This window comes from Acinonyx jubatus, chromosome E3 (genome assembly GCF_027475565.1).
Source record: "Acinonyx jubatus isolate Ajub_Pintada_27869175 chromosome E3, VMU_Ajub_asm_v1.0, whole genome shotgun sequence".
Taxonomy (NCBI): domain Eukaryota; kingdom Metazoa; phylum Chordata; class Mammalia; order Carnivora; family Felidae; genus Acinonyx; species Acinonyx jubatus.
Genome location: NC_069398.1, coordinates 27,356,909 through 27,382,662, shown reverse-complemented (window position 1 = coordinate 27,382,662; position 25,754 = coordinate 27,356,909). Strand labels below are relative to the sequence as shown.

Sequence of the window (25,754 nt, the reverse complement as noted above, 5' to 3'; positions counted from 1 at the left end):
ACACAACCTCTCCACCAAAAACACACCAGGCCTGCTGACTTTGGCTATAGGGCATTTATTGCAAACAGAACATCTGAGGTATGAGAAGCTGACCCAGAACCCACGCCTGCCCTGGCTACGATGGGGGACAGGGCAGTCTCGCCTCACCCCACGCCAGGCCCCCGGCACTACGGCCCCGAAGCAGCCCGCCAGCGGCAGAGGGCCCCACGCACTGAGGTAGCTGCATCTTAAGCCCCCACAAGTACAACTCCCCGGGCCTGCCTGATTCGCCTGTAGATCTGGGCCTGGAGGGGAGGATGGGGGCAAAAGGCGGGCCCCCACAAACCTCGCAGCCTCTGAGGAAAGGCACCTTCCCGCCTGCCCATCCCGGGGCAGCCCAGCCGGCAGCAGGGGGAGAGGGCAGCTGGCTGCCAGAGGCAGGCGTGGCAGGGCGGGGATGGGGCCGGCCAGGCCCAGGGCTCACTGCTGCTCCAGGCAGTCCTCGGTCACCCCCTGGGCGGCCAGCTCGGCCAGCACATTCTGCAGGTAGTTGGGGTCGGGGTAGCCATGGCCTGTCACATTGCGGTCCATCTCTGTCTTGTGGTGGATCTCATTCCACACCACTGTGTCAGTCTCTCCCGTGGTGCTGGATGTCCCTACCGTGAAGATCAGTCGCCTCTTCCAGGCCACTTTCAGCAGCTCCAGGACCTGCCCTCGAGGAAAGGGGGGAGGGGAAAGGAGGGAGGGCCTGGTGAACAAGTGCAAACCTGGGCACGGGTTTTTCACTCTGGAGCGGTGGGTGGCCAGGTGACAGGGTGAGAGCATCTGCGGCTCCCCCTCCTTCCCTGGTCTGATCTCCCCAGCAGTGAGGGCCAGTACGGCAGGAGCAGCCACCCACCAAATGCCAGCTGCGGGGTGGGGCACACTGAGGGACGAGGCTCTCTGTCCCTTTGGCCTTTACTGCGAGCCACTGGCAGGCTGAGGTTGGGCCGCTCTCCCAAGTGATCACATCCACAGTTCCGGGCCGGGGCCCCATCTGTCGGGATCCTCAGCCTCCAGCCCCAGTCTTGACCACCGCCCCCACCCCCCAGAACTCCATATGCTGACCTGACCGCCCAGGAGGACCCCCCACCTCAGAGGGCGCCGCCATCCACTGCTCTGCTGCCGCTCAAGCCACACCCGGGGCCAGGCTAACTCTGCCCTACTTCCAAGTCAGCCTCTCCCCAGGCCAGGCTCACAGCAGCCAGAGGGCGCCCGATGCCTCACTGCCACACACACACACACACACACACACACACACACACACACACTCTCTCTCTCTCTCTCTCTCTCTCTCTCTCTCTCTCTCTCTCTCTGGGATCTGATCCTCCCCAGACGCCTCACACCCTCCAGCCCAGCCCACCTCTGCGACTCTCAAAGCTGCCACTCAAGCTGCTCGTCTGACCAGAATGCTCTCCTGGGTTGTAATGCAGAGGTGGCTTGCAGGCCATCACGGTCACCCAGTCCTGTTCCCCTGTCCCCACTCTGCCCAACGCGTCACACTAGCCTGACTTAAGAGCAGGTGACCTGGCCAGAGAGGTTGCTAGAAGTGGCCTCCCCTCCCTGCTGGTCATCTCTCCCTGCTGGTCGTCTCTCCTGGTCAAGGATGCCTCACGGATAGCAGGCAGTCCCGGGAAGGAGTGGCCAGCACCCCAGCCAGCCCCAGAAGAAGGTGAACAGGGCAGAGCAGGTATGGCCACCAAGCTGGGCCCTCCCCATCCCACCTGCTCGAACAGCCCACGAGCAGCCAGGCCAAGGCCTGCCAGCAGAGGGCGGGGGGTGCCCCCAGGGTGGTGGGGCCTTACCTTGCGGCCCTGGGCATTGTCCGGAAGGTAGCACTGACGGGGAAAGCCCCTGGCGGTGAATGGTTTCCCGGGATTGGGGTGCTCTGGGCCCTGCAGGAGGAACACAGACACAAGGAGGCGGGGTACCCTGAGAGGGGCCCAGCAGCTGCAGAGGCCCTCGCAGCCCGGCCCGCCTTCACCTCCCTAGCCAGAGCTTTGTCTGCACTCAAGTGACCAAACAGATCGCTGTCTCAAATCTTGCCCCTCAGAGACCCAACATGACGTGGCCTGCCTCCGGCGACCACCTTCCCTGACCCCACGCCATTCGGCTTGGCATCACACACTCCTGCAAATGTCCTGATGAGACTGGAATTCATCAAAGGCTGGGGCTCCCATTCCGCTGGGCACTGGGCTCTTTGGCCTAGAAGGCCAGGCCTCCCTTCCTGACACCCTCGCTCCTTGCTCGAGATGGTGCCACAGCGGGGCCGGAGACAGTGGCAGCAAACTGGACCGAAGGGTGGGCGGCTGGAACAGTGAGGGATCCTTGCCCGTGCCCTCTGCCACTCAGAGACACACCACATCTACGCCACGTATACTCCACACTCCCCTCCTGCTCTGTGGTTCTGGGGCTGTCTGGAATGTTTTTAAAATTCACTACAACCCACTGAGAAGAAATGGAGGGAAACCAGGGAAAAGCATATGGTTAAACGAAAGAGGGACTCTCCATCTGTCACAGACAGGCCACCTGGGTCCTGGCCTCCACAGCCCTGTATCTTCCCCACCCGCCACCAGCTCTGAGGTCAGTCTTGGCCCAAGCAGGAGGCCTAAGGGTCCAGGGCTCCTGTCTGGGTCTCTACTGCGACCTTCTGCTCGGGCTCCTGTCTCGCTCTTGACATCAGACACAGCCCTGCCACAGGCCTGGATCTGGCCACCGAGCTAGTATCTCAAGGACAGTCCTCAGTGTTGGCACCTCCCTGCCCTCTGGGTTCTTCCACTATCCAGACCTTCAACACAAGTGTTCTTCCTGCTTATACACTTGGCCTCCCGCCCAGCACAAGTCCAGCCAGGATGTCTCTGCCTCCAGGATGCCCTCCCTGCGTCAGGAAAGGGCTGGAGGCCATCTCTTTGCTTCCACAGCCCTAAGAGCTTGTTCCACCTCCAGACACCAGTGCCCCCGGTTCCTGGGAGCCTGAACTTAGGAAGCCCGGGCATCCTGAGTGCCTGGGGTGGGGGGCCGGGGGGGGGGGGGAGGCAGACTACAGGGAGAGGGGCAGGGTAGGAAGAAGTGTGCCCCAGAGCGAGAGGGACCGAGTCCAGAACGGTCTGAGGAGGCTCCTCCTGTGCTGGGGCCCCTTACCTGGATGCCGTGAGGAATGTTGTAAACTATAAGTATCGTCCCACAGTCCTCATGGCCAGGGAGGGACACCTGGAACTTGAACACCTCCATCTTTCCCTGGGGCTGGGTCCCGGTTTTCTCTCCGTAGATGGTTTTGCAGGAAGGACACTGCAAACTCCCGTCCTGAGGCAGAGCAGAGCACCTAGTCTCAGCCGGTGCCGAGAGAGCACCCAGGCACGCTGTCTGGCTGTCGAGGTGGGGAAGAGCCCACAGGGGCTCAGCTTGGCCCGCTGTCACACAGCAGGTCCCTCCTTGCACAGAAACCCGATCCTGAGAGCGTCCCTGTGAAGATGTCCTACACCAGAAACTCCTCAAGCCATTTCCATCCAAGGGGTGAGGTACCAGGAGGCGAGCATCAAGTAGGAAAATCAGGTTTATGAGCAAAAGTCTCCACGGTCTAACATATTTAAAATCAAACAAAAAACCCCGTGACCTCTCAACTGACTGTGCTGGCACCCTGGCTGGTACAGGGGTGGCACAGCGATCTGCAGAGAGGCCAAGCCGGGCCCGAAGGTCTGCCACGTGACTCAGTTCTCTCTGTCCTCCCAACCTGTCCATTCCGGCTGAACTCCACTGAAGGGAAGCAGCCAAGTATCACCTGTCACCCTCGGCACCCCCGGCGGCCAACCCCTATCCTGCTGTGAGGCCAAGGCCTACAGACATCTTAAGGTCGCCTCTGAGTGCCCTGGGGCTCACACGGCAGCAGCAGTCACCAGCTCAGATGCGACAGGACTGGGAGAGGACTATGGGCAGGTTGCCCCGACCCCCACCCTGGGGTCAGACGTGTGGGCACCTTGTTCCCATTGCAGTACATGGCCAGCAGGCAGAGCAGGTGGAAGGCATGGCTGCACTTGACGAGGCGGCCCACGGCCACTGGCCCAATGGTCTTGCTGTCGGTCACATCGCTGTACCCGGACACCACGGACAGTTTCTCCATACAGATGATGCAGTCCTAGAAGGAGACCAACACAGGGCACGCTCACCAATGGCCCACTGTGCCAAAAGGGGAGAAGGGAAAGAAAAAGCCTTTGTCTGCTGAAACTCCAGGATTACGGACAATTCTACAGCTGGGAACACAGCTGGGAACACAGAGGAGTCCCCAGATTCTGCGCCCTCAGAGGGCTCACCGTAGTACAGAAGACAACAGGCAGCAGTGAGCATGGGGGACACGGGGGCCTTGGCAGTAACAGGGCACGGGCAGGGAGAGGGGACAGAACAGGGCAGGCTCCTTAGAGGTGCCCCGCAAGTTGGGTGTCACAGGGGAAAGGACCTTGTCGGGTAGACAAGCACAGGAACGGGCATTCCAGAGAAAGGGAAGAGGATGTTCTGAAGCAGGAACCAGCACAGAGTTTGGGGAGGGCGGTGGTAATTGCAGGGGCCAAGGGGTGAGTAGGGTGTAAGAGACCGGTGGGACAGGACCAGGTCCCAGAAGGTTCTGATGGCTAAGCTCAGAGCTGGGCTTCGTCTCACACGTCAGGGGACCCTGCTGAGGTGCTCTACAGTGGGGGCACCACCAGGACCACAGCTGCGTGCAGGCTGTACAGGTGGCAGCTTGGAGGGCAGGAGGCTGGCACAGAGCGGCCCAGTGATGCCGGGTGAGCACAAGGGCAAAGACAAGGACACAGACGTATGCTGTCAAGTGGGAGACACGAAGACGGCCTCCAGGTCACTGTCTAAAGCTTTACCAGCCAGAGCTGCAGGGGAGAGGCAGGGCAGAGCCCTCGGTTCCGCATGGGCATGACCGCCCTTTAACCCACTGTCCAGAGTCCCCAGGATGCCCCATTCAAATCACAGACAAGTGGCGCTGCGGCCCCTGAAACAAGGCTCAGCACAGAGGCTCCGGTCCTGCCCAAGCAGCTACGAGGGTCTGGCAGGCCCTGTAATTACAGGAAGCCTGGCTGGCTTTCCCGGTAGCCAGAGGGGCAGGACTGCTATGGGGACAAAGCCACTCAGCCCGTGGGGAGTGCGGCAGGCTCTCCCATCCTTGGCCTCCAGGACTCCCAGGCACCAGGACGGCACAGGCACAGGAGCACCCAGAGGCCTGTGTAGGAGCTCTGCTCACTGGCGGCAAAGCTAGGATCAGAATCCAGGCCTCTGAAGTGCAGGCTGCCTCCTCCTGGTAGGGCCAGCCTCCTATGGGAGGCTGGGAGATTAAACCCAAGCACCTGGAGCACGGCCAGCACCCAGAGGCACTGTGGGAAGTACCCCCCGCGGCACAGGAAGGGCTGGTATCCTTCTCTGGCGCTACTCCTGGTCTCCAAACGAAACCAAAGGCAACATGGCTCCCGTGACACATACCTCATCTGGGGCTATCTTCAGCTCTTCGGTATAGTTTTTTATCACCTGTTCTGGCTCTGGCTTTGGAGTCCCTCCTAGAAGAGAGAAGGACAGAAGCAGTGTCCCAAGGAGTACGAACTGGGGACGCTGGATCCAGAGAGGAAGAGGACAAGCTGCCAGGAGGGACATTCAGAGAGGCCAGGGCAGGAGGGTGAGCGTGCAAGAAGAGACGGGGGGGGGTGGTGGGGGCCGACTCGGCCACTCAGAGCCCTGCCGGGCAGAGCCCCCTCTGGCCCCACCAGGACGAGGACCAGAGACGGCTGCCGGTCACAGCCCCCAGGAGCTGCGTGCTGGGCCTCCACCACGTCCCTGTGCACGTTCAGTCAGGAAGCTAGACGGACCCAGGCTCCCCAGGAGGACACACAGAAAAGCCAAACAGCAGCTTCTAAAACAAACTACTGTGGGGAGTGTCCCGGCAGTGCTGTTTCACTCAACTGTCATTACTCTGGTGCGAAAGCCAAGGCAGGAGAAGTTTCAGGAGCCGAACGTGCAGCGGGTGCCCACCCCCGCGGCACACAGATGCCCACTGACTGCGGATGACGGCCACGCTGACAGGGTCACGACAAACCCCGGTTTTCTCTCGCCTGTCCCTGGACTGTGGGGTCTCAGTGACACCCCAACTCTGGGAAGGAGCTGAGGAGCAGCAGGAGGGGCACCCTGGCCACCCCACTCCTCTGTGCACATGTGCATGACGCTGCACCTGCACGAGCACCGGCCCCCACGCCCCCAAAACAAGAAACTCCCACAGCGGGCGAGAGAACCGGCTAGGCCCGGGGCGGGGTGCGGGGTGGGGGGGCTCTCCAGCCAGAGGCAGCGGCAGAATCACAAAGAATGGCAGCAAAGCCGTGCAGGGGCAGAAAGGAGGGACCAGGGAGACCAATGTGGCCTGGGAAAGCAACCCCGGCAGGGCTCCACATCCTGCCTCCAGGTCACCAGGCAGCTCCTGGTCCTAGCCTCTGAGTCCCGAGGGACCCGGTTTGAACTCAAACTCATAGCCACCAGCCTATGGCTGCAAGGACATACAAGCCTGACGGCTCCACAGCCAAGCGCCCTCAAAACCAGAGAAGGCTAAGGGTCAGCTATGAAGGGAGCAGAGGCTGGGAGCAGGCGACGTCAGGCTTGATTCTGGCTCTTGTGCTGGGACCAAATCACGTCACCTGAATCTCAGTTCCCTCACCTAAAAACAGAAACCTAACCCTGACCGAAACTGTGATTGCTGTGAAGGCATGAACCGCTACTACCTAAAAGGCAGTGACTGGCAAAGGAATATCACCCTCTCTTCCACACACACACACACACACACACACTCCCCACCCCCCTCACACACACAAACATACCACCATCCCCCACAAACATATCCCACACCCCCTCACACACATACCCTATCCCTCTCCCCCTGCTCCACACACACACACCCCATCCCCCACAAACATATCCCATACCCCCTCACACACACACACACACCCATACACACAAACGCATCTCCCACCGCCTCATACAAATATACCCCCATCCCCTCACACATACAATATACACCCACACCCCCTCACACATGTACCCCACATACATCCACACACACACATGCACCCCACACTCTGTCACACACACACACACACACACACACACACACACACACACACACACACCCCTCCCCCACCCAGTATACATACAGACACATACACAGATTTCTAAGCCACTGACTGGTCACTGGTAAGAAAGTCAGGCCAAAGCACAATGACCACCAGCACCAGTGGCCATCCTCGTAGCTGCGACTCTACTTGGACTTAGGGAAGAGGCGTTTTAGAAAAGCCTGGTGGCTACAAGTCAGTCTCTAGAAGGATCCCAGGACCCCATCTGCCAGGACCAGCCTTGGGCCCACCTCTGGCTCAGCTCCGCATCCCATTTGCCCACCATTCGCCTTTGCCCGGGCAGCCTTTTAGAACCGAAGGTAGCTTTCCATGAGCCGTGTTTCTCAAAGGGGGCCAGCCAGGTGACCACCAACCCCAAGAAAGGGACACCTGAGCCCAGGAAGGCCAGAGGGTCTGCCAAGAACGTGTGTCCTTCCCGGGGAAGCCCAAGTATCTCAGGAAACTCCTGGCCTGCCCTGCCCGCAGACCTGCCTCTACCTCCAACGCAGAGGAAAAGGGGAGTGGGTCAGGACATCCGAGGCCTGCCTGACTTCGGAGACCCGGGTGAGGTGGGGGACTGGGTATGAAGCCCTGCCGCTCCCTGGGCCTCCGTGCCACCTGCGGGGTCGGGGTTAGACAGATGGTGGGCCAGGGTCAGAGCAGCCCCCATCACTCTGTGCCAGGCACCTCACATGTGGATTTCCTATTCCTCCCACGACCAATCTGCTAAGTGGGAGGTACCGGCTCATGAAGGGAGACACGGGCGTGAGATCCTAAAGCAGTGAGCACAGAAGCCACGACTGGAACCAAGACTGGCTGAGCCAGAGCCATGCTCCCTGCTCACCCCACCGTCCTGAAGGTCACTGGGCTTTCAGCAGTCTGTGCGTCGCCAGCCCAAAGCTGGAGGCAGAGCCGCTATCAGCTTTAGAAATGGCAGCTTTAGAACCTACTACCCACAGGCTCCTTCATGTAAGTCTGCTTAAAACTCACTGCACCTTCCACGGTTCTGAAACCCCTTCCTCCCCAGCCGTGTGATGGGCAGCACGGTGCTCAGTGGGAGACCCCTCGGAAGTAGGCCAGATAGGGCTGGGGGCCTTTCCTGAGACACATGCTGGTCCCGGTGGGAGGGACAGAGTCACCCCCATCCTGAGCCGGCCTCACCCCATATAGAGTCACAGGGTCCTCAAGAACAGGCCCCTCATGCTCCAACTGTGCCAGGAAGATAGGAGCTTAACTCTGGGTCTTGAGTGTTAAGTAGATTCTGGGGGCCACCTCTGTGCTGAGAGCAGGGAGAAGGGCCACTGAGCCCCTCCCCTGGGGGGTAAAGGAAGCAGAGAAGGGCCGTAGGAGTCAAAGAAGAGCAGTCGATGCAGGAGAGTCAGAGGCAGCAAGACTCGGAGGCTTAGCAGAGGCCAGAGAGCATTTGTGAGCAGGAACTACCTTTCATGGACATTTTCCTCAATCTCTTAACTGAGCTGTGACTTTTAGAGGCCAGACAGGAGGCGGGAGGGCTGGCGGGCTGGGGTGCGCGGCTAAGACACACAGGGAGTCCAATGGCTGACATCAGAATACTCGTCATGCCTACACGGGGTGCGAGATCAGACATGCAGAGAGGGGAGAAACGTTAGAAGGAGTCATTCGGCATGTGATGTCCACAAACCCTGGCTGAGTCCAGGTGGCACTGTCAATGGCCAGCAGGACCCACCGATCTCCCTGAGGACTCAGCCGCTCGAGGCTGCCAGGGCCTACTCGGGCGCACTGGGCTAAGCTCCAGGCCAGGAACCAGTGAAACGCCTGGCTCATCGGAGCCCCGGCCCCAAGTTCCACAGCTAACTGTACAAGCAACCACCCAGCCCGCGCTCACAGCATGCGGGGAAGGCGGCGGGGCGAGGCCGCTTGCTTCAGGAGGGCAGAGGGCAGGAAGCCATCCCAGGAAGCCTCCTAAGCAGTTCCGGATGGGGTCTCCCTGTGCTAGGAGCAAGGAGAGCAGGCAGTGACACGGAAGGATGCGGCCAAGCTATGGAGATGTGGACGGGGTCTCGAGCTCCCAGTCCACCCCCTGTGCTCCCCCGGATGTGCCCTCTTGGCTCCTGGTCACCTTGCCTCCAGTGGGGTGCTGTCAGCCTCCTGTCCCCCATCTGGCCTGTCTAGGTGTTTTCAGCGCCATTGCTAGGGTGGGCGGGCAGGAATGCTGGCCCCGGGACCTGCTCTCCCACCAAGGCACCAAGGCCCTTGCTCCTCTGGAGCAGCAAGGGTCCCGGGCCGTGGCCTCCTCCTCTTGTGCCCTCGGTCAGGGTTCAAACAGCCCCTCTGCCCTGGACGGAGCAGGGTGGGCATACCCACAGGGGAAAGGCCTCACTCCTCAGCCTGGTGCTCCACACACACCCTCGCTGGACTCTCCCCCCTCACCGCTCCCTGAGGACCTGACACATCGTGGAACACGGCCTGTCCTCCTGCTGCAGTCTGTAGTCCTACTACACCCTCAGCCTACTTTGCTGTTCCACAGCACCCCTACCCAGTGCCCCCTGCCCTCTGTCTAGCTCAAAACCACCTCCTCCCCCGGAGAGCTCTGGGTTCCACTCTGCCACCTTCCCTGCGGGCAGCCTGGGAAAGGAAGTGGAGATCCCGCAGCTGGTGCTGCCCAACGCAGATGGGTGAGGGGAAACCCGGCCCTAGGACCTGGCCGGGCCAGCCACTGTGGCCTCTGCAGAACAAAGATTCAATGTGGCAAACATGCCCAGTCAGGGACAGAAGCAGAGGCCAGCCAGCAGCCTGGGCATGGGCAGCACAGCAGAGGCAGGCAGGGGGTGCCGTGGCAGCCACTTGCAAGAGACACAAAAGTGCACATCAGAAGACCACGGCTGCACCCCAGGCGCTCGCTTGTCAGGTAATGCAATGCCACCAGCGTCTTAGGGTTGAGTGCTTCTGAGCTCAGATGTGAGTCTGAACCTAACCGTCCGGTGGACAGAATAATGACAAGCAGGCACGGGGACAGAATGATGGAGGGGACGGGAATGATGCCTTAGTAGAGCCCTGGGCCTCTGTGCTGACCATGACCTCCTCCCCCAACACCCACTGCCTCACTTCGACCAGACCTCTCCCCAAGTGTCTCCTAGGAGGCAGCCCTGCCCTGACCACCCCATCTACAAGAGCCACGTCCCCTCCATCTCTGCCTCCTTTACCCAACTTAGTGTTACCTGAAAGGACTCGCATACCTGTTTTGGGGACTGCTGTCTTCCCTGCAATGAACACCCAGGGCAGGGCCTGGTCACAGGAGGTGTTCACAGCACCTGTCTGCTGGGGAACCAAGATATCCCCAAATGCTGCTGGGTGGCTGCTGTGAGGCCAGCATGAACAACACTTCTGCTCCGGTCAATGCAGGACCCCCTCCCCTGAATTCAAGTCACGGACACAGAAGTCTCAACTTAAAAGCCTGCGGAGAAGCAGCCCCTGCTCTGTGGCCTGCCTTCTTGCAAGAACGTGCGAGAACCACCCCACACCCACACTTCGCGAAAGCAACATCCACTGGACAGGATGAGGTGGGGAGACACCCAGAGGGGGCCATCACATCTTCCCAACAGCAGAGCTCAGGGACAACCCCCCAAACTCCTCACATCCCCAAATAACTGTAGCAGCTTGAAGGGCCACAGCTTCTCCACTCTTCTGAGAGGATTCCCACTTATCTGTCAGAGACCCCGAGAGAGCAGTCCCTGTCGCGGTCAGATGTACCATCACTTTCTTTCTGACACCAGGGGTCGGCCCTTCGTCTAGTGACTGGGGCTCAGGTCCAAGCCCGTCCTGACTCTGGCCTTGCCCGGCCAGCCCCACTCCTCCTGGCTGTCTGGGCTTGGGCAGGCTGTGAAAGCAGAAAACTCCAAGGAGAGGGCTGGGCCATGCTGCAGCCAGGGAAGCTGTCACCTGAGGCACTGAGGCCTGACCTGGAGGTGGCTCCTTGGTGGACCTCCTGTCCCAGTGCAGATGACCATTTGCTTGTAAACCTACCCACAGAGTGCTCAGTGCAGGGAAGACAACACTCTGTTCTCCAGACCCTGCTTCCTGGAGGCTGGCTCAGGATCTCTCCTTCCCTGACACTTTAGACTAGGGTCCCACCAACAACTACAAGCCAGAGGCTGTGTTCAGAGGAGGTGGCATCTGACCAGTGGCTTGAGTCTCCACTCTGTGCTCGCTGGGACCGAGTTCCTAAATCTTTGAGGTTTCCCCAGTGAGTAAAATGGAGGTTAAAAGACCTACCTACCTCCTGCATCGATCTGAGAGCCAAGGTGACAGGGGACATTGGAGACAATCTGGGATACAGACCAGAGAAGGTCCTCAGCCTCAAGAGCAGCGGAAAGGGAGCAAATGCTACTCAATCCCCAGACTACTTCTGAGACGCGTTTAGAAAAGTTATTACAGGGGCGCCCAGGTGGCTCAGTTGGTTAAGCATCCGACTTTGGCTCCGGTTATGATCTCACAGTTCGTGAGTTCGAGGCCCGCATCCTGCTCTCTGCTGTCTGCATGGAGCCTGCTTCGGATCCTCTGTCCCCCTCTCTCTCTGCCCCTCCTCCGCTCATTCTCTCTCTCTCTAAATAAATAAACTTAAAAATATTAGAAAAGTTATTATAACATCTGTATTCAAGCCTTAGTGATTACAGTGCTGAATGGAGCTGGGCCATATGCAGGCCAGGCCTATTCACCTACAACCGTTCTCCAATAAGACCACCACCACACACACGTGCACGCGCGCATGCGCGCGCGTGCGCGCGCGCACACACACACACACACACACACACACACACAGGTCTGACTCACCTATGGCATCTGATGCCACAGAGGACCTAAACTCAGGAGGAACTTTCCAGTCACCACATCTTTGCTCACTGTTCTCTTTGCCCCCGCAGAAGGCTGATGGCTGAGCAGCTGAAGCAGGTTCCAGAGGGGCCCCCTCTCCTGTCTTCTACCACTTTTCTGATTGGTCCCTCCATTTCCTTCAAGGGCTCTTCCCAGAATCCCACTTACAGTCTCTGTGAGCTCATACGATCCCCCCGTGGGGGCAGAGGCCACCCCATTCCACCCCAGAATGTTCTTCTGAACTGCACACCCAAACTCCCACTGCCCCCAGGCCAGATGCGCCGGGCCACAACCACAGCCAGCACCCCCCACCTCTCCCCGCGCTCCCACCAGACTCCGGATCGGCGCAGTGTGATGGCTAAGAACCCAGGTGCTGAGGCCTAGAACGCCTGGGGCTGAGTCCCAGCTCTACCAAGGGCTGACTGGCTCATCTTGGGAAGTGTCTGGAATTCTCTGAGGCTATTTCCCCAAGTATGAAATAGGAATAAAAGTTCATACCTCACAGAGCTGTTACTGGGAAGAAGTGAAGGAAGACACATGCAAAGCCCCTACATGATCCTCAAGAACGATCATGACGTGTTATAGCACCGCATCGGCAGCCTCACACCGGGCCTCCTTCTATTCCTTCTCTCTCACGGCGCACCCAGTCACCAAGTCAGACGCTCTTACCTCCACGACTGCCACGGCTCCCCTGAGCCATCGTGTCGGGCTCCACACGGGTCTCCCTGCCCCGGGCCTGTCCCCTCGAACTCCCACTGTCTACTACGGTGACTCACCCTAACACACAGACTCGGGTTATCTTATTCCCCTGCTTCAACCTCACGACACTCCTCCCCTCTAGCTTTCCATAACACATTGCATTTCCCATTAGTTAAAAAGTAACTTTCAGTAGCTCCCTAAACTATAAAAGGAATCTAAAAAACAGTTCAAAGATGTATGGTTAACAAATGATCCAGTTGGACACAAAGCCACTTAATGCAAAACGTAACTGCAACCAAAATAGCTGCAAGTTCCCCCGAAGGGCCCCTTTCGGGAAATGCCTAAAGCATCTCAGGACAGAGCAGTGACTCAAACCATAATTGAAGTGACGTGAAAATGTAAAAGGTGGAAAGGTCCACACCATGGTTCCCACTGATATCAAGCAGGACTCCCCTGGAGAGACAAAGGAGGGGCGGCCCCAGGCCCACTCGCTGAGGGTATGCTGAGGGTACGTACACTGTCACCCATCACCCAAAAGAGGCACCGCCCCCTAGGGAGTGGCTGCGGCTTTCCGTGAGAAGAAACAAGGTAACAGCACGCCCACCCCACCATCTCCTCCCTCAACCATGCATTCTCCCACCACCTCCGCATCCTGCCCCCTGCCGGGTGGTCTGTTCTGGAACCTGGAACCCAGCAGGGTGCCTACCTGCGAGGGCTTGCTGGACCCGGCTGGGCTTCGGCATCTGCACAGGCACAGCGGCAGGGACGCTCCCAGGGCTGCTGGCAGGACCGCTGGGGAGGGAGGCACTAGGGGAGAGGAGAGAACAAAGCTTAATGTAGGAGCCGATTTAGCAGGAACAAGAGCCAGAGAAAGACCAAGATAGGAATTCGCTGGTGTTGCCGGGGCCACTTCGCAGCTTCACCCTGCATGGCTGCTTCTGTGTGAGTGAGGATTTCTGGGTTTTCTTTTAATTAAAAAGATCCTGATGTCTGGAAAGAGAATCAAAGAAATCTGAATTTCAGCACTCTTAGACCCAAACTAACCTACAGAATCTGACTGCTGAGGATGTGAAGCCCAGAGCCAGCCCCACCACCGCCACAAAAATCAAGTGGGGGCGTAAAACTCCAAGCCAGGCATCGAGTGGGGGGAGCATCGGCTGGCAGGGCCAGAGCAGTGATGGGACAGAACACTGCTGGGGGCGGGGGCGGCGGGGGGGTGAGCCTCCGCTTTTTACAAGCGATCAAGAAGGAAGCATAAACTGTCAGAAAAAAAAAAAATGTTTTCCTGGGCAATTCAGACTCTGAAGACAATCCTAAAAGAATTCTGAGCTCACTCACTTTGTCAGAATAAGAGCTCTATGGTACCTGAAGAGGGGAAATCTGGCAGCAACCGCTCTAACAAGTACTCAAGACCAGTATCACCAGTAATAGGGCCAATCAACACCAGGAACCCCAGAAATGGTGCTCTGAAAGGGACAGAACACCATTTTTGTGGTTCCTGCCAAAAGTGCATAACCTCAAGCATGAGAAACCGACAAGCCCAAATTAAGGGACATTCGACAAAGTAACTCTTTAAAAGTGTCAAGGTTATTGGAGATAAAGGAGGAACTCCTACTGAAGGGAGGAAAGGAAGAAGAAAACAAAACTGGATGCGAAGTGGGGTCCCCCAGGATCCTGGGACAGAATGGAAACAGTGGTGAAAAACCGGTGAAAATCGAGAAAAGTCCTTGGTTAACAGGAACGCACGCACGGCCATTCCCGGGTTCTGAGGACTGCAGCATGGTTATGAAAGATGTTTATGAGAGGAGTCAAGGAAGGGAGATATGGTAACTCTGCACTATTTCTTAACTTTTCTATAAACCTAAAACCAGTTCAAAATAAAAGAATTTCTTTTTGGATTTTTTTTTTTTTTTTTAAATGGGGGTCTTGCTTCCCACAGTAACTATGTTTGAGTCATTCATCTGGTTCTAAGACATTCTATTTCTCAAGTGTTAATAAATCTACACGACTCTGGTTTGGGAAGAGCCCCACACTGGAGACCGGCTGGCGGAGATGGCCCGAAACGCCTGACAATCCACCCCCCCCCCCCCCACCGGCCCAATTCCCACGTCTTCCAGCCCATCCTGGGGCACCTCGGTATTTGTCTGAGTGAAGAAAGATGTTGTTTTGTTTTCATTTCTTGATTCTTCTCCCCAAAGAGAATAACCCGTGTGGCCACACTACTCACATCGTGGCCCCCGCCTCGGCTACACTCAAGCCTGAGGGAACAAGAGACCTGGCTCCGGAGTGCTCTGATAATGCAGGGGAAGAGCCAGGCATTCAGACCACCTGCGCTAAGGTTTGGTCCCACTACACTGTTTGATTTGGAGCAACCACAACCCCCTTCCTGGGCCTGTTTCTCCATTTGGGTTTTTTATTTTTATTTATTTATTTTTTTTAATTTTTTTTTTTAACGTTTTATTTATTTTTGAGACAGGGAGAGACAGAGCATGAACAGGGGAGGGTCAGAGAGAGGGAGACACAGAATCCGAAACAGGCTCCAGGCTCCGAGCTGTCGGCACAGAGCCCGACGCGGAGCTCGAACTCACGGACCACGAGATCATGGATCATGACCTGAGCCGAAGTCAGCTGCTTAACCGACTGAGCCACCCAGGCGCCCCCCATTTGGGTTTTTTAAAGGAAGGTAGATAATCTCTGATGGTCTTTGCAATTCTTAGGTTCTAGAAGTGAAGGAATTCCAGAAGGTAGAGCCCTTCTAGTCATGGACTCAGGCAACCTTCCGGGCCTCCCCTGTTCCTGGGTCTATCTACAAGGCCCAACCTGGCTTTCTTGTCTGGGACTATCCCCAGGAGCTTCCAAATGGAGCTCAGAATGAGACACGAGGATTTCTAGTCTTCTGTGAAGGTGAGATTGGACAGCCCCTGTGCAAAGGGCAAGGCTGGGAGGCTGGACCAAGGAAATGCATAGCCTCCTACCAGCTTCCCACAGGGTGAGCCAGCACTAATCAGCAACCCTGGGCAGCACGTGCAGTATGAGGAATGTGATACGGCTCGGGGCGGGGTGCTCTGGAGACCCCGCTAACAGCACCCGCTCCAGCTTAAAGCTGTGTGCCCTTGGCCAGGTCGAGTACCCTTTCTGAGCTTCAATTTTTCTATCTGTAAGATGAAAACAATTCTAAAAGGCCCTTGGGGTGGTTGTGAGGCTCAATCCACAGCCCAGTACAAATGTCCACTGTTCCCCTGTTCTCAGAGGAGCAAAGGGGACACAGGAAAGCTGAGGAGCCGCCGGGTACCTTCCTGCAGGGCTCCCCTGAAACCTTGAAAACTGTAATACTGGAGCAAAAGGAAATGTCACACTTCCCAGCCCAACTCCTTAATCTTAAGAGGGGAAAGGAGGGACGTGGAAAGGGAACAGAGCTGACCCAAGGGCCTACAGCCAGTCGGGAGGAAGGTCCCCCTGGGACCCAGGACCCCCGAGCACCCAGGCCAGGCTGAGAGCAGGTGGGAGTGCCTTTAGAGGCTGGGAGAACAGCAGTAGCAAGAACAGAGCAGATGAAAGCAAACCGGCAGAGCCATTTCCAAGGGCCATTTAGTGCAAAGGCAAGGCGCCCCAGGGCTCAGCCACACCAAAGCTGCAACAGACTGCTGGTCACGATCACTACCGGGAGTCATCAAAACGTTAAGCCACCACACCCCCTATTAAAGACGACGAGAGTGTGCATGACACATTTTGGAAAGTTTTCCACCCCACATCATTAAAACACAAGTTTTGGTGCTTAAAGGGATAAAGTTCAGCTACTAGGAAATTTTCTTAAACCCAGCAGCTCAGTGACAGACAGACGAAGTCCCTTCTCAATGTATTACTGCCTACTCAGAAAGCCTCCCACAAGGAAGTCAGTCGGCCAAGGTTTTACCCAGGTTGAGCAAGAAGCGATGTGAAACCACACGGGTTCCCAAATAAAAACCACATGGGTTCCGTGAATTTTGATTCCACTCATTCACATGTTCTTTCCAGCGGCTACCAGTAAGTACAGCTGGTTCTCAGGCTTCCCCAGCCCATGGTGCCGCCAGCCTGCCACTCCCTGGGGAATTTTCAGTTAATGTAGCTGACAATCATTCACCTTGGAGAACCAGACCACGGCCCCCAAGGAGACCAAGGGGTCCAGTGTTTTCGATCATCCTGGCCCTGCTGGGTCAAGACACCAGGTATTCGTTACACCCCTTCCAGCCAGCTCTACGACACCCACCGGAAGGGGGTGAACTAAAGAGCATCGATACAAATAAGATGTGGGAGAAATCCTGTTTTTCCAAACAAGGATAGGCCCATGCAAGTGAACTGTGCCTCTCCCAGCTCCTGAAAAGCTGGAGGAGATAAAGATGAACACCCACCTCAGGAGGAAGGCTCCTTCGAGGTGGTTTCAACTAACAGAGCTGGCTGGCCTGGTCCCCTTCCTGGCTTACAACCAAGGCAAGCAGGGCAAGTAGCAACATGCAGGCCCAGAAGCAAAGGTAAGACCTTCCCTTCTGTAACTTGCCTGGCCTGTACCAGGGGGCCCCCTTTGGCAGTCTCTCGGGCCCTCAGGCTGGGGAGGGGGGACGCCAGAGAAATATCAGGAGAGACCAATGGGAGCCCTGTACCAGGAAAGAGCAACAAAGCCCATCAATCAAATCACTTGGCTCAATCCCAGAATCCCCTAGAACTATCTAGAAATGTGCCTCAAAATAATCTGTAAGAACTTAAGAAGCCCCAGGAGGCTCAGCAGAACTGACCTAGTAGAAGAGGCTCTGGTCCTGCTGATAACCATTCTGGGCTGGCAGACAGCATACTTTTCCCTGAAAGATTCTGACCCACTTACTATAGGGGGCCTCACAGCACGCTGGGTGGGGCTGGGACAGCCCAGAGCCCCGTTCGCTAACGCCCACGTGAAAATCCGGGGAGAAGGCCAAGTGAAAGCTCCTGTAGCCCCATTCCCAGAAAGAACTCAGGTCCACCTGCTCCCACTCCCTGAAGGAGATGCCCCCAGAAGATGCCCCGACCCATTCTCCTCCTGTCTACGGACTCCCCACGGTCATCCCTCAAGATACCACTGCCTTCCTATTACTCTGCCTTTAAGACAGCTTCAAGAACTCCACGTGTCCCTTACAGCCTGCTGTGGGGCCTGGTTTAACCCCAACTCTACCACTTGCTGGCTATGCTGCCAACCTTGTCAACCTCGGTGTGCTCACTGGTAAGCTGAGGACACCACCTACCATATGGTCACTACAAGGATTACTGACATCATTCACACAGCCTGCTTGATAGGGCCTGGCAATGTGTGCTCAGTGAATGGCAGCTGTCACCCTGTCTTATAGAAGCTGGCAGGGTCCTCTGAAACCTAGCTTTAAAAAAATGCTAGGAGTGCCTGGGTGGCTCAGTTGGTTAAGCGTCGGATTTCAACTCAAGTCATGATCTCAAGGTTCGTGGGTTTGAGCCCCACGTCAGGCTCTTTGCTGACAGTTCAGAGCCTAGAGCCTGCTTCAGATTCTGTGTCTCCCTCTCTGCACCCCTGCCCTGTCTGCTCTCTGCCTCTCTAAAAATTAAATAAACATTGGGAAAAAAAATTAGCTAGAGGTCCAGGAAGCCGCTGAGAAAGTGTTGTCCACACTGGGAAGCCCTCACTCACCATGGTCAAGGAGGCAGGGATGCAGCTGGGTGATGAGCAAGGCAGAACCAAGAAGCTGACTGGCCAACGTCAGTCCAAACCAACAAGATGTTGACCCCCTTGGGGGGCAGGGCAGTCACAGATCCGCTACAGGCCCACACATCCAGTCATTACCCACCCTCTCCGGTCACCATCTCAGAAACCAGCCCCCCATCCCAGCTCCCATTTGGAATTCTCTAAATGTTCTCCAAGCCCAACACCCTCAGTAATGATCACTGACAAGGCCCCTTGTCAGTGACAAGTCTCCAAGCACCCAGAGAGCAGCCCCCACTGGCCACTCCAAGAGGTTTCCTGACTTTTAGGTGCCCCCTGGTCCGGATGGGGCACATTTCACCATCCCCCTCAAGGAGCAGAGAGCTCTAGGAGGCACTGGGCCAGACTACACCAGCATGGAAGCCGTCCTGTCACCTGATGCCACCTGCCACACACCCAGTGTTTTGTTCTCTCCTCAACCAATTGTTAAGCACCAAAACTGGCCTCACAGCCTCCCCCTGGACCACACTGTGGGCTTGTGGGAGAGAATGTCCCATGTCTGTGTCTTCAGTGCCTGGCACAGAGGAGGAATCAACGAAACATTCTCAGGTGCACGGCATGAGCGATGTGGCACACAGGCACACCTTTACCTGCTCTACAGAGAACCTGATTCTCCTGGCTGGCTGCAAGCATTACTGTTTTTAACCCATGTGGCAACGATCAGCGCTCAAGCACCAGAGGTCAGGGAGGCTCCATGCATTGCAAGGCTGTGGAAGGCCAGCGCCTGGGTACCAGGTGGCACGTGCAAAGGAGACGACGCAGAGACAAGGAAGCAGGGGCCAGGTCTGTAGGTATTTGGGCACATCTTCCCAGCTAAGTAAAAGCAGAAACCCAAGCCTGCTGACAGGGCACAGAGGTAGACAAAATGACCCTCAAAAACATAAGATACCTGGCTCCGCCGGCAGTGGACAATCCTGGGGGCTGGTGCTGCGGTCCCAGGTGGGAGAGGCTGGAGCGGTAGAGGGGCTGGTTCCCCAAGGAGGGCGGTGCCCCACCCCAGGGGTTGGTGGTATTCAGCCTGGGTGCAGACCTAGCCCCAGAGAGTGAGGGCTTATTGTACGGGGCAAAGGCCTGGTGGGTCCCAAAGACAATGGCGGTCCTGTGGGGGGGCTGGGGGACAGGGTAAGCCGGGAGGTTGGTCATGGAGTGGCGGTAGCGGCCCGACACGGGGCCAGTTCCACCACCACTGAGGCACTGATGGCAAGAGCAGGCGACTCCCGTGTGGCCCGGCGGGGCAATGATGGTGGTCACCGGGTATGGGGGTCCTGCTTGGCGCCGCACACTACGGCAGAAGCTCGAAGTCTTATTGGTCTGCGTGTGGGTGGCGTAGTTGACGGTATAGTTGTACCCCAGGGGAGCCAAGTCCACAAGATGGTTGCCCCTGGCCACCTGCTGCTCCAGGAAGTCACAGACACTGGCTTCATATGCTGTCCAGGAGCCATCGTCACTCAGCCACTCCCAGACGATGCCCCGGCCCGGGGCTGAATGTTGGGGGAACAGATGCCTCCGCACAGCCCGCATGGTACCTGTTTGAAAAGGAGGAGGACACGTAAATGGCTCATCTGCTAGCCCCCCAAAACAAAAAGGGCTTAAAAATTCTTTTTGGGGGCGCCTGGGTGGCTCAGTCGGTTGAGCGTCCGACTTCGGTTCAGGTCATGATCTCATGTCATGGTTTGTGAGTTCAAGCCCCATGTCCGGCTCTGTGCTGACAGCTCAGAGCCTGAGCCTGCTTCGATTCTGTGTCTCCCCCTCTCTCCGCCCCTCCGCCGCTCATGCTCTCTCAAAAATAAATACACATTAAAAAAAAAATTCTTTTTCTACAACCAAAAGAAACCAACATGGTCAGTGTATATAGGGTCATGTTGCTATCTGACCTAAAGGCTAGTACTGGTTATTCCTTCCAAATTTTGGGTGAAGGGTAGAAAGGGTAGAAAGCTCCCTCTCTGTAAAGAAACAATGGCCCAAAGGGACCTAATGGCAGAGGGGGATCTGTGCTCCTCGGCAGGAGTAGGGGATACCAGGAGCTTAGGTCAAAGAACAGCTATGGCTCAGATTCCAGGCTTTTTCAAAATATTTCTAATGATGAAACGTATGTAGCTTCACTTAAAAAACTGAAAAAAAAAAAAAAAAAAAAAAAAAAAAAGGAAAGTTAAGAAAATTAAACCGTCCATAATCTAACCACACAGCTTATATCACAATGCATTTCTTCCCATTTCATCTTCTAGACACGTCCTTTTAGGAAGCTGACAATCACACTGAAAACTTTTTGGGCTGTTTTCTTCTGTTAGGCCATCAGTTTTCCTTACATCTCTAAAATTTTATACATAACTCAGTATTCATTGTTATGTAAGTCTCTTACGTGGATGTACCATACCCTTTGACTCTTCAAGCAACAACTACTGGGAAATACCCCGTGGTTAGCTTATATTCTTAATAAACCAAACCTGATGATTACAGAGAAAAATTAATTCGGGCCATGTTTCCAAGAGCACTTGCCAAAAGATGATCACTGCAATTTGCTTCTACTGGTCTCCTGACCCCCACCTCGCCTCCATCCTTGGCAGCCAGAGGGATACTCTTCACCTCCAAATCAGATTACAGCACTCCTCTGCCCAAATCCTCCCACGGCTCCCCCTTTCAGAATAAAAGCCAAGGGGCACCTGGGTGGCTCAGTCAATTGAGCGTCTGGCTTGATTTCAGCTCAGCTTGATTTCAGCTCAGCTCATGATCTCACAGTTGGTGAGACTGAGGCCTGCATCGGGCCCTGCGCTGACAGTGCGGAGCCTGCTTAGGATTCTCTCTCTCTGCCCCTCCCCTGCTTGTACTCTCCCTCTCCCTCTCTGTCTCTCAAAATAAATAAATAAACATGAAAAAAATAAAAAATAAAAAAAAGAATAAAAGCCAAAGCCAAAGTCCCTTCAAGGGACAACCTGCCCCTCCCTCAGGTCTGTCTTAGACCCCCTTCCTGGTGACCTGGCCACCCTGGCTCAGACCTCCACCTCTCCCAACACCTCCATTCCCTGATTAACACTTATTGCCATCTAACACAATACACAATTTCCACATTACATATCTTGTTTGCTGCCTTTCTCAGTGGACTCCAAACATCAGGAAGGCAAGGACTTTCTTCTGTATCCAACTGATTGGAAGGCTTAGTCCTCACACACCCAAGGATGCTGCCGTAGGGATCAGAGTAGCGTTTCTCAGTCTCCCCACCAGTGACATCCTGGGCCAAGAATTCTTTGTCGTGGGGCCGGTCCCGTGCATTTAGCAGCATCCCTGGCCTCTACTGACTAGACGCCAGTGGCTCCCTGCCCCACTTGTGACAATTAAAAATGTGTCCAAACATTGTCAAATGTCCTAGGGGACAAAACACCCCCAGTTGAGAACCACTGGGTTAGACAGACGGGGCACAACTCCGAGGGGAACTTGGTGGTCCCATTCTCAGTAATACTGATCAAAACACACAACAAACCCTAATGTGAGCACACAGGAGAATAAAGTAACCTGCTCAGGTCACACGGACACTGTGCAGCGGAAGCAGAACTCATCACCAGGCCCTCTTAACTAGCACAGCGCTCTTCCTCTGTGCTGGCCTCTCTGCCCACAAGCCCCTCCATTTCTGCAGGTGGAAGCAGGCAGTTTGGGTTTAGGAAACAGGGGGGAAGGGGCGGGGCGGGCCTCTGCCCTGTGCTCTCAAGGCACTTCCTACTACTAAGAGGTACATCCCATACTGTGGTACCTGTACCACTCACAGCACCTGTCGGGGGCAGGATGAAGGGCCGAGAGTCAATTCTATATATAACTCCACCATCAGCATGGCACCTGGCCCAAAGCGGGAGCTCCAACAAGTACTAGAGGCAGGAAGTGTCTTACCAGTGTCCTGGCGGAACTGGGTCCAGCTGGGGAGGTCAATGATGTAAGGGGCCAGCGAGGGGTCAGCTTGGCCTAAGGGGATGCTGTGGGCCAGACTCCCCAGCCCAAAGCGCTGGCCCTTCTGCTGGACAAACTGCTGCTCGATGTAGCTGCAGACAGTGGCACTGTAGGGGTGCCAGGTGCCCAGCCCGTCCTGCCATTCCCACACGGCCACTGCCACGGGACTGGTGTACACCTGAGCCAGGGAAGGGCCTGGGGCCATGGCCATCTTCCCCAGGACTCCCTCTTCCTTCCCAAACGGTTTCAGACCACTCTGGGCTGAAGTCTCGGGTTCATTGCCCAGTGCTTCCAGCAGACCTGTAAACAGGACAAACAGTTATCAACATACACGGTGTCCCTGAGAGTTGGCCTCCGTGCAGGGGAAAAAAAAGTATTTTCCCACAATCACTTTTTTCCCTAAAAGAAAAGAGCACTGTGAATCAAGTACCTGATCCTGTCTTTTTGTTCAGGCAGCCAGGAAGAATTCAGTCAATCAAGCAACGTACCTGCCTCTGTAAATGTTCAGCAAGATACTGTGGAGTGAATTTTGGGTGCTAATCAACAGCCCAGCTTCTTTTTACCAATCATTTCCCTCTGACCTAACTACTGAGTATATCCTTGTATACTGTTTTCGTGAGTCACCCCAAATCCTTCGTGTACTGAGGCCACAATGACCCCTTACAATTATGTGAACACTCTATGGTTTCCAATGCAGGTTTGGGAGATACCGCTATGCTCCTGATGGGAAAAACCTGTGTCTCAGAAAGGACTGGGGGCTCAAGGACCCTCAAGAGGGTCAATGGCAGAGCTGAGACTGAAAGCCTGGTCCTAGCTCCGCCCAGGTCTCCAGGGTACCCAAGAGACTTCATTAACCATGAAGGGCGCCCTAGATAAACATTAAGATCTCACAGATGCAGAAGGCCGGCCTCTCCGCACCCCTGTCTGGGCCTAGCTGACCATCAGTCAGGCCCAGAGAGTTTACACCCAGCTCCTGAGACACTCTTCTCTCGGCCACCCTCGCCCATCCTCTTCTCTTGTAAACTCTACTCAGCCTTGAGGCCCAGCCTGTGTGGTTCAGGGAGCCCTTCCCTGGCTCACGTGAGCTTCTGCCTTGTAGCACCGGCCAGAATGCTAATGCCTCTATATATGTATGAGGAGGAGGACGTTCCAGATTTTTCTGCTCCTCCAGACAGCAGCGAGCCGGGGAGTCTGTCTTGTCCACAGTCATATCGCCAGCTCCAGCAGAGATCTTGTCATGTGCGAAGTGTTGTATACATACTAGTTGACAACACGGCTGAACGCGAAGCCGCCTGCAGCGGTCTGAGGAAGGGCGCTATACTGTGAACGTACCGCGCCAGGCGCCCGGAGCACCAGCACTCGGAGTTCAGTAGGAACAGGACCAGTGTAGTGGCAAACACCAAATATACCTGTCTCGTGTACGCCTAACAGACTGACAAGGTGGCATTTCTCCCACTTTACAAGGCTCAGAGAGGTCAAGGTCTTATTGAAGGTCACATGAATACTGTTGAGTGGCGGCAGAGAACAAGCCCAGATCAACCCGGCTCTAATGTCCATTTCTGAGAGAAGAAAACTCAGCCTGACTCCACCTTGGGCTCCACTTACAGGCCGCGCTGAGAAAGGCGGAAGGAGAGAGGAAGCTGTGTCCCAAGTCCCCCAGCACCCTCAGCGGTTACAGCACGTCCACCCAGGGCCCCGGTGCCAGTACGGTTCCCAGTCACACCATCTGTTTGGATTCCTACACAACCCTCTTAAGTGAACACGCTGAATTTTCTCCCCATTTTGCAGATGAGGAAATCAAGGCCCAGGCAGTTGTGGGGACTTGCTTACACAGTGGGACCCTGGGCTTTTTGCTGCTGTCCCTGCGAGTGCACTGCACTGTCAAGGTGTCGAGAAGGCCAAAGATACCCGCCACAAGGAAGGCAGAGCTGGAGCCCTAGGTGAAAGGAACAGGCACAGGCTTACTTACTCCACTCGCTGTGTCATCCTGACAGAGGTACCCGAGCTCTCCAAGTTTGCTTTCCCCTACTTGACAATGATGATAACAACATCCATGTTCCGTGCTTTTCACGGGCATTCAGACAGACAGGTGGTACAGAGCACACAGCAGATATCCGCGGAGCCTGTCCTCCCTCCCTTTCCCTGCCCACCCCTGCCCCCCAGCCCCCGGGGCCTCCCTCCCACCCCTCAAGTCCAGGTGAGGAGCGGCAGCCTGGGGCGGCACTGGGCTACACAGCACGAGAACGCGGGCGATGAGTCAGGCCTGCAAGAACGCGGAGCACGCCCGCGGGTGCCAGGGCCGCCAGTGAGCTGCCAGCTGCTCCAACAAGAGCACACATCCCACTCTGGAGGATCAGACCTGGGATGCCCTTGGGTGGCTGGCTTATTAGCTCCGTGACTACAATTAGAAGTCTCTGTAACCACATCCAGGTACAAATCACAGGACCGGTTTCAGAGCCAGCTACTCCCGGGCCCGGACTTTCCTCCTGGCACCTCCTGGCAGGCATCACTCACCCGGCAGGCAGCGGGGGCCTCCCACAGATCAGCACCCGTGGTCCGCTCCAGCATGTCCGCACATCCCCGGATGAACCAACTCGCAGAACTTTGCCAAACAGCCAGAGAAATGCAGGCTAGTGCTGCAGCTCAAGTTTTTCCTGAACGTGTTCGGCCTCCACCGACCAAGGGCACACCCTCCTCAGGCACTGTTGGGGTCCTAAAGACCCAGAAATGAAAAAGACACGGCCGCTGGTCCCCCCTCAAACCAAGGCCTCCAACTTACATCCAGCCATACCAAATTTTAGCAAGTGCCAGAACATTCCAAGCCATTTCCTACCACCTCACAGCTGTAGATCCTGCTGCTACGTGTGTCCAGACTCCAGTCTTCTCTTCACCAAGAACCCAAACATGCCCATCTTTCCAGAATCAGTCACAGCACCCCTCTCCTGAGCCCTCTGACCCACACCTCACCAGAAAAGTGCTGACTCCACCCACCTGTGAGTCTTCACTGCGTATCCTACTTATCCAAACATGAACACGACGACATTCACTGGTCTCGGTGTCTGTCTGCCCACCGGAACAGGAACTCTCTGAGGACAGAGCTAGTGCTGGCCCAAAGCTGGGGCTTTAGTTCTTCAAATGCCTAATATCCCAGAGGGTCTAAAACCCCAGCGGACAGAAGAGAGGTGAACCTTCTGCTCCAGGGGCCTGGGGCACATTTGAAGCAATGCCCAAAAATGCCCACTGGCATGGCACCTGAACAGAGCAATTACTCATGTCCAACAGCCATGTCAATGCGCCCATTCTCTGCAACAACCTCAGCCATCACGAAGCTGCAGTCCAAAAACCTAATTTGTCTCGGCTCCTAATGATGGGGGCTA

General features: G+C 56.0%; 1 protein-coding gene across 2 annotated transcripts; it reads right to left on the bottom strand.

The window, feature by feature from the left end:
• Positions 1–35: 35 nt before the first annotated feature.
• DTX2 (deltex E3 ubiquitin ligase 2) lies at positions 36–24,324 on the bottom strand. 2 transcript variants are annotated; one of them, XM_015078791.3, is made up of 9 exons: positions 22,321–24,324; positions 19,334–19,970; positions 13,417–13,517; positions 8,604–8,744; positions 5,497–5,570; positions 3,992–4,150; positions 3,160–3,321; positions 1,824–1,913; positions 36–687 (listed from the first exon to the last, which is right to left on the bottom strand). In XM_015078791.3, the coding sequence occupies exons 1-9, from the start codon at positions 22,586–22,588 to the stop codon at positions 460–462; spliced, it is 1,860 nt and encodes a 619-aa protein (XP_014934277.2). In that variant the 5' UTR covers positions 22,589–24,324; the 3' UTR covers positions 36–459. The 2 variants fall into 2 exon arrangements, with proteins under 2 accessions (XP_014934277.2, XP_026897786.1); XM_027041985.2 differs by lacking the exon at positions 8,604–8,744 and having other exon boundaries at positions 22,321–24,323.
• Between the last annotated feature and the right edge of the window lie 1,430 nt (positions 24,325–25,754).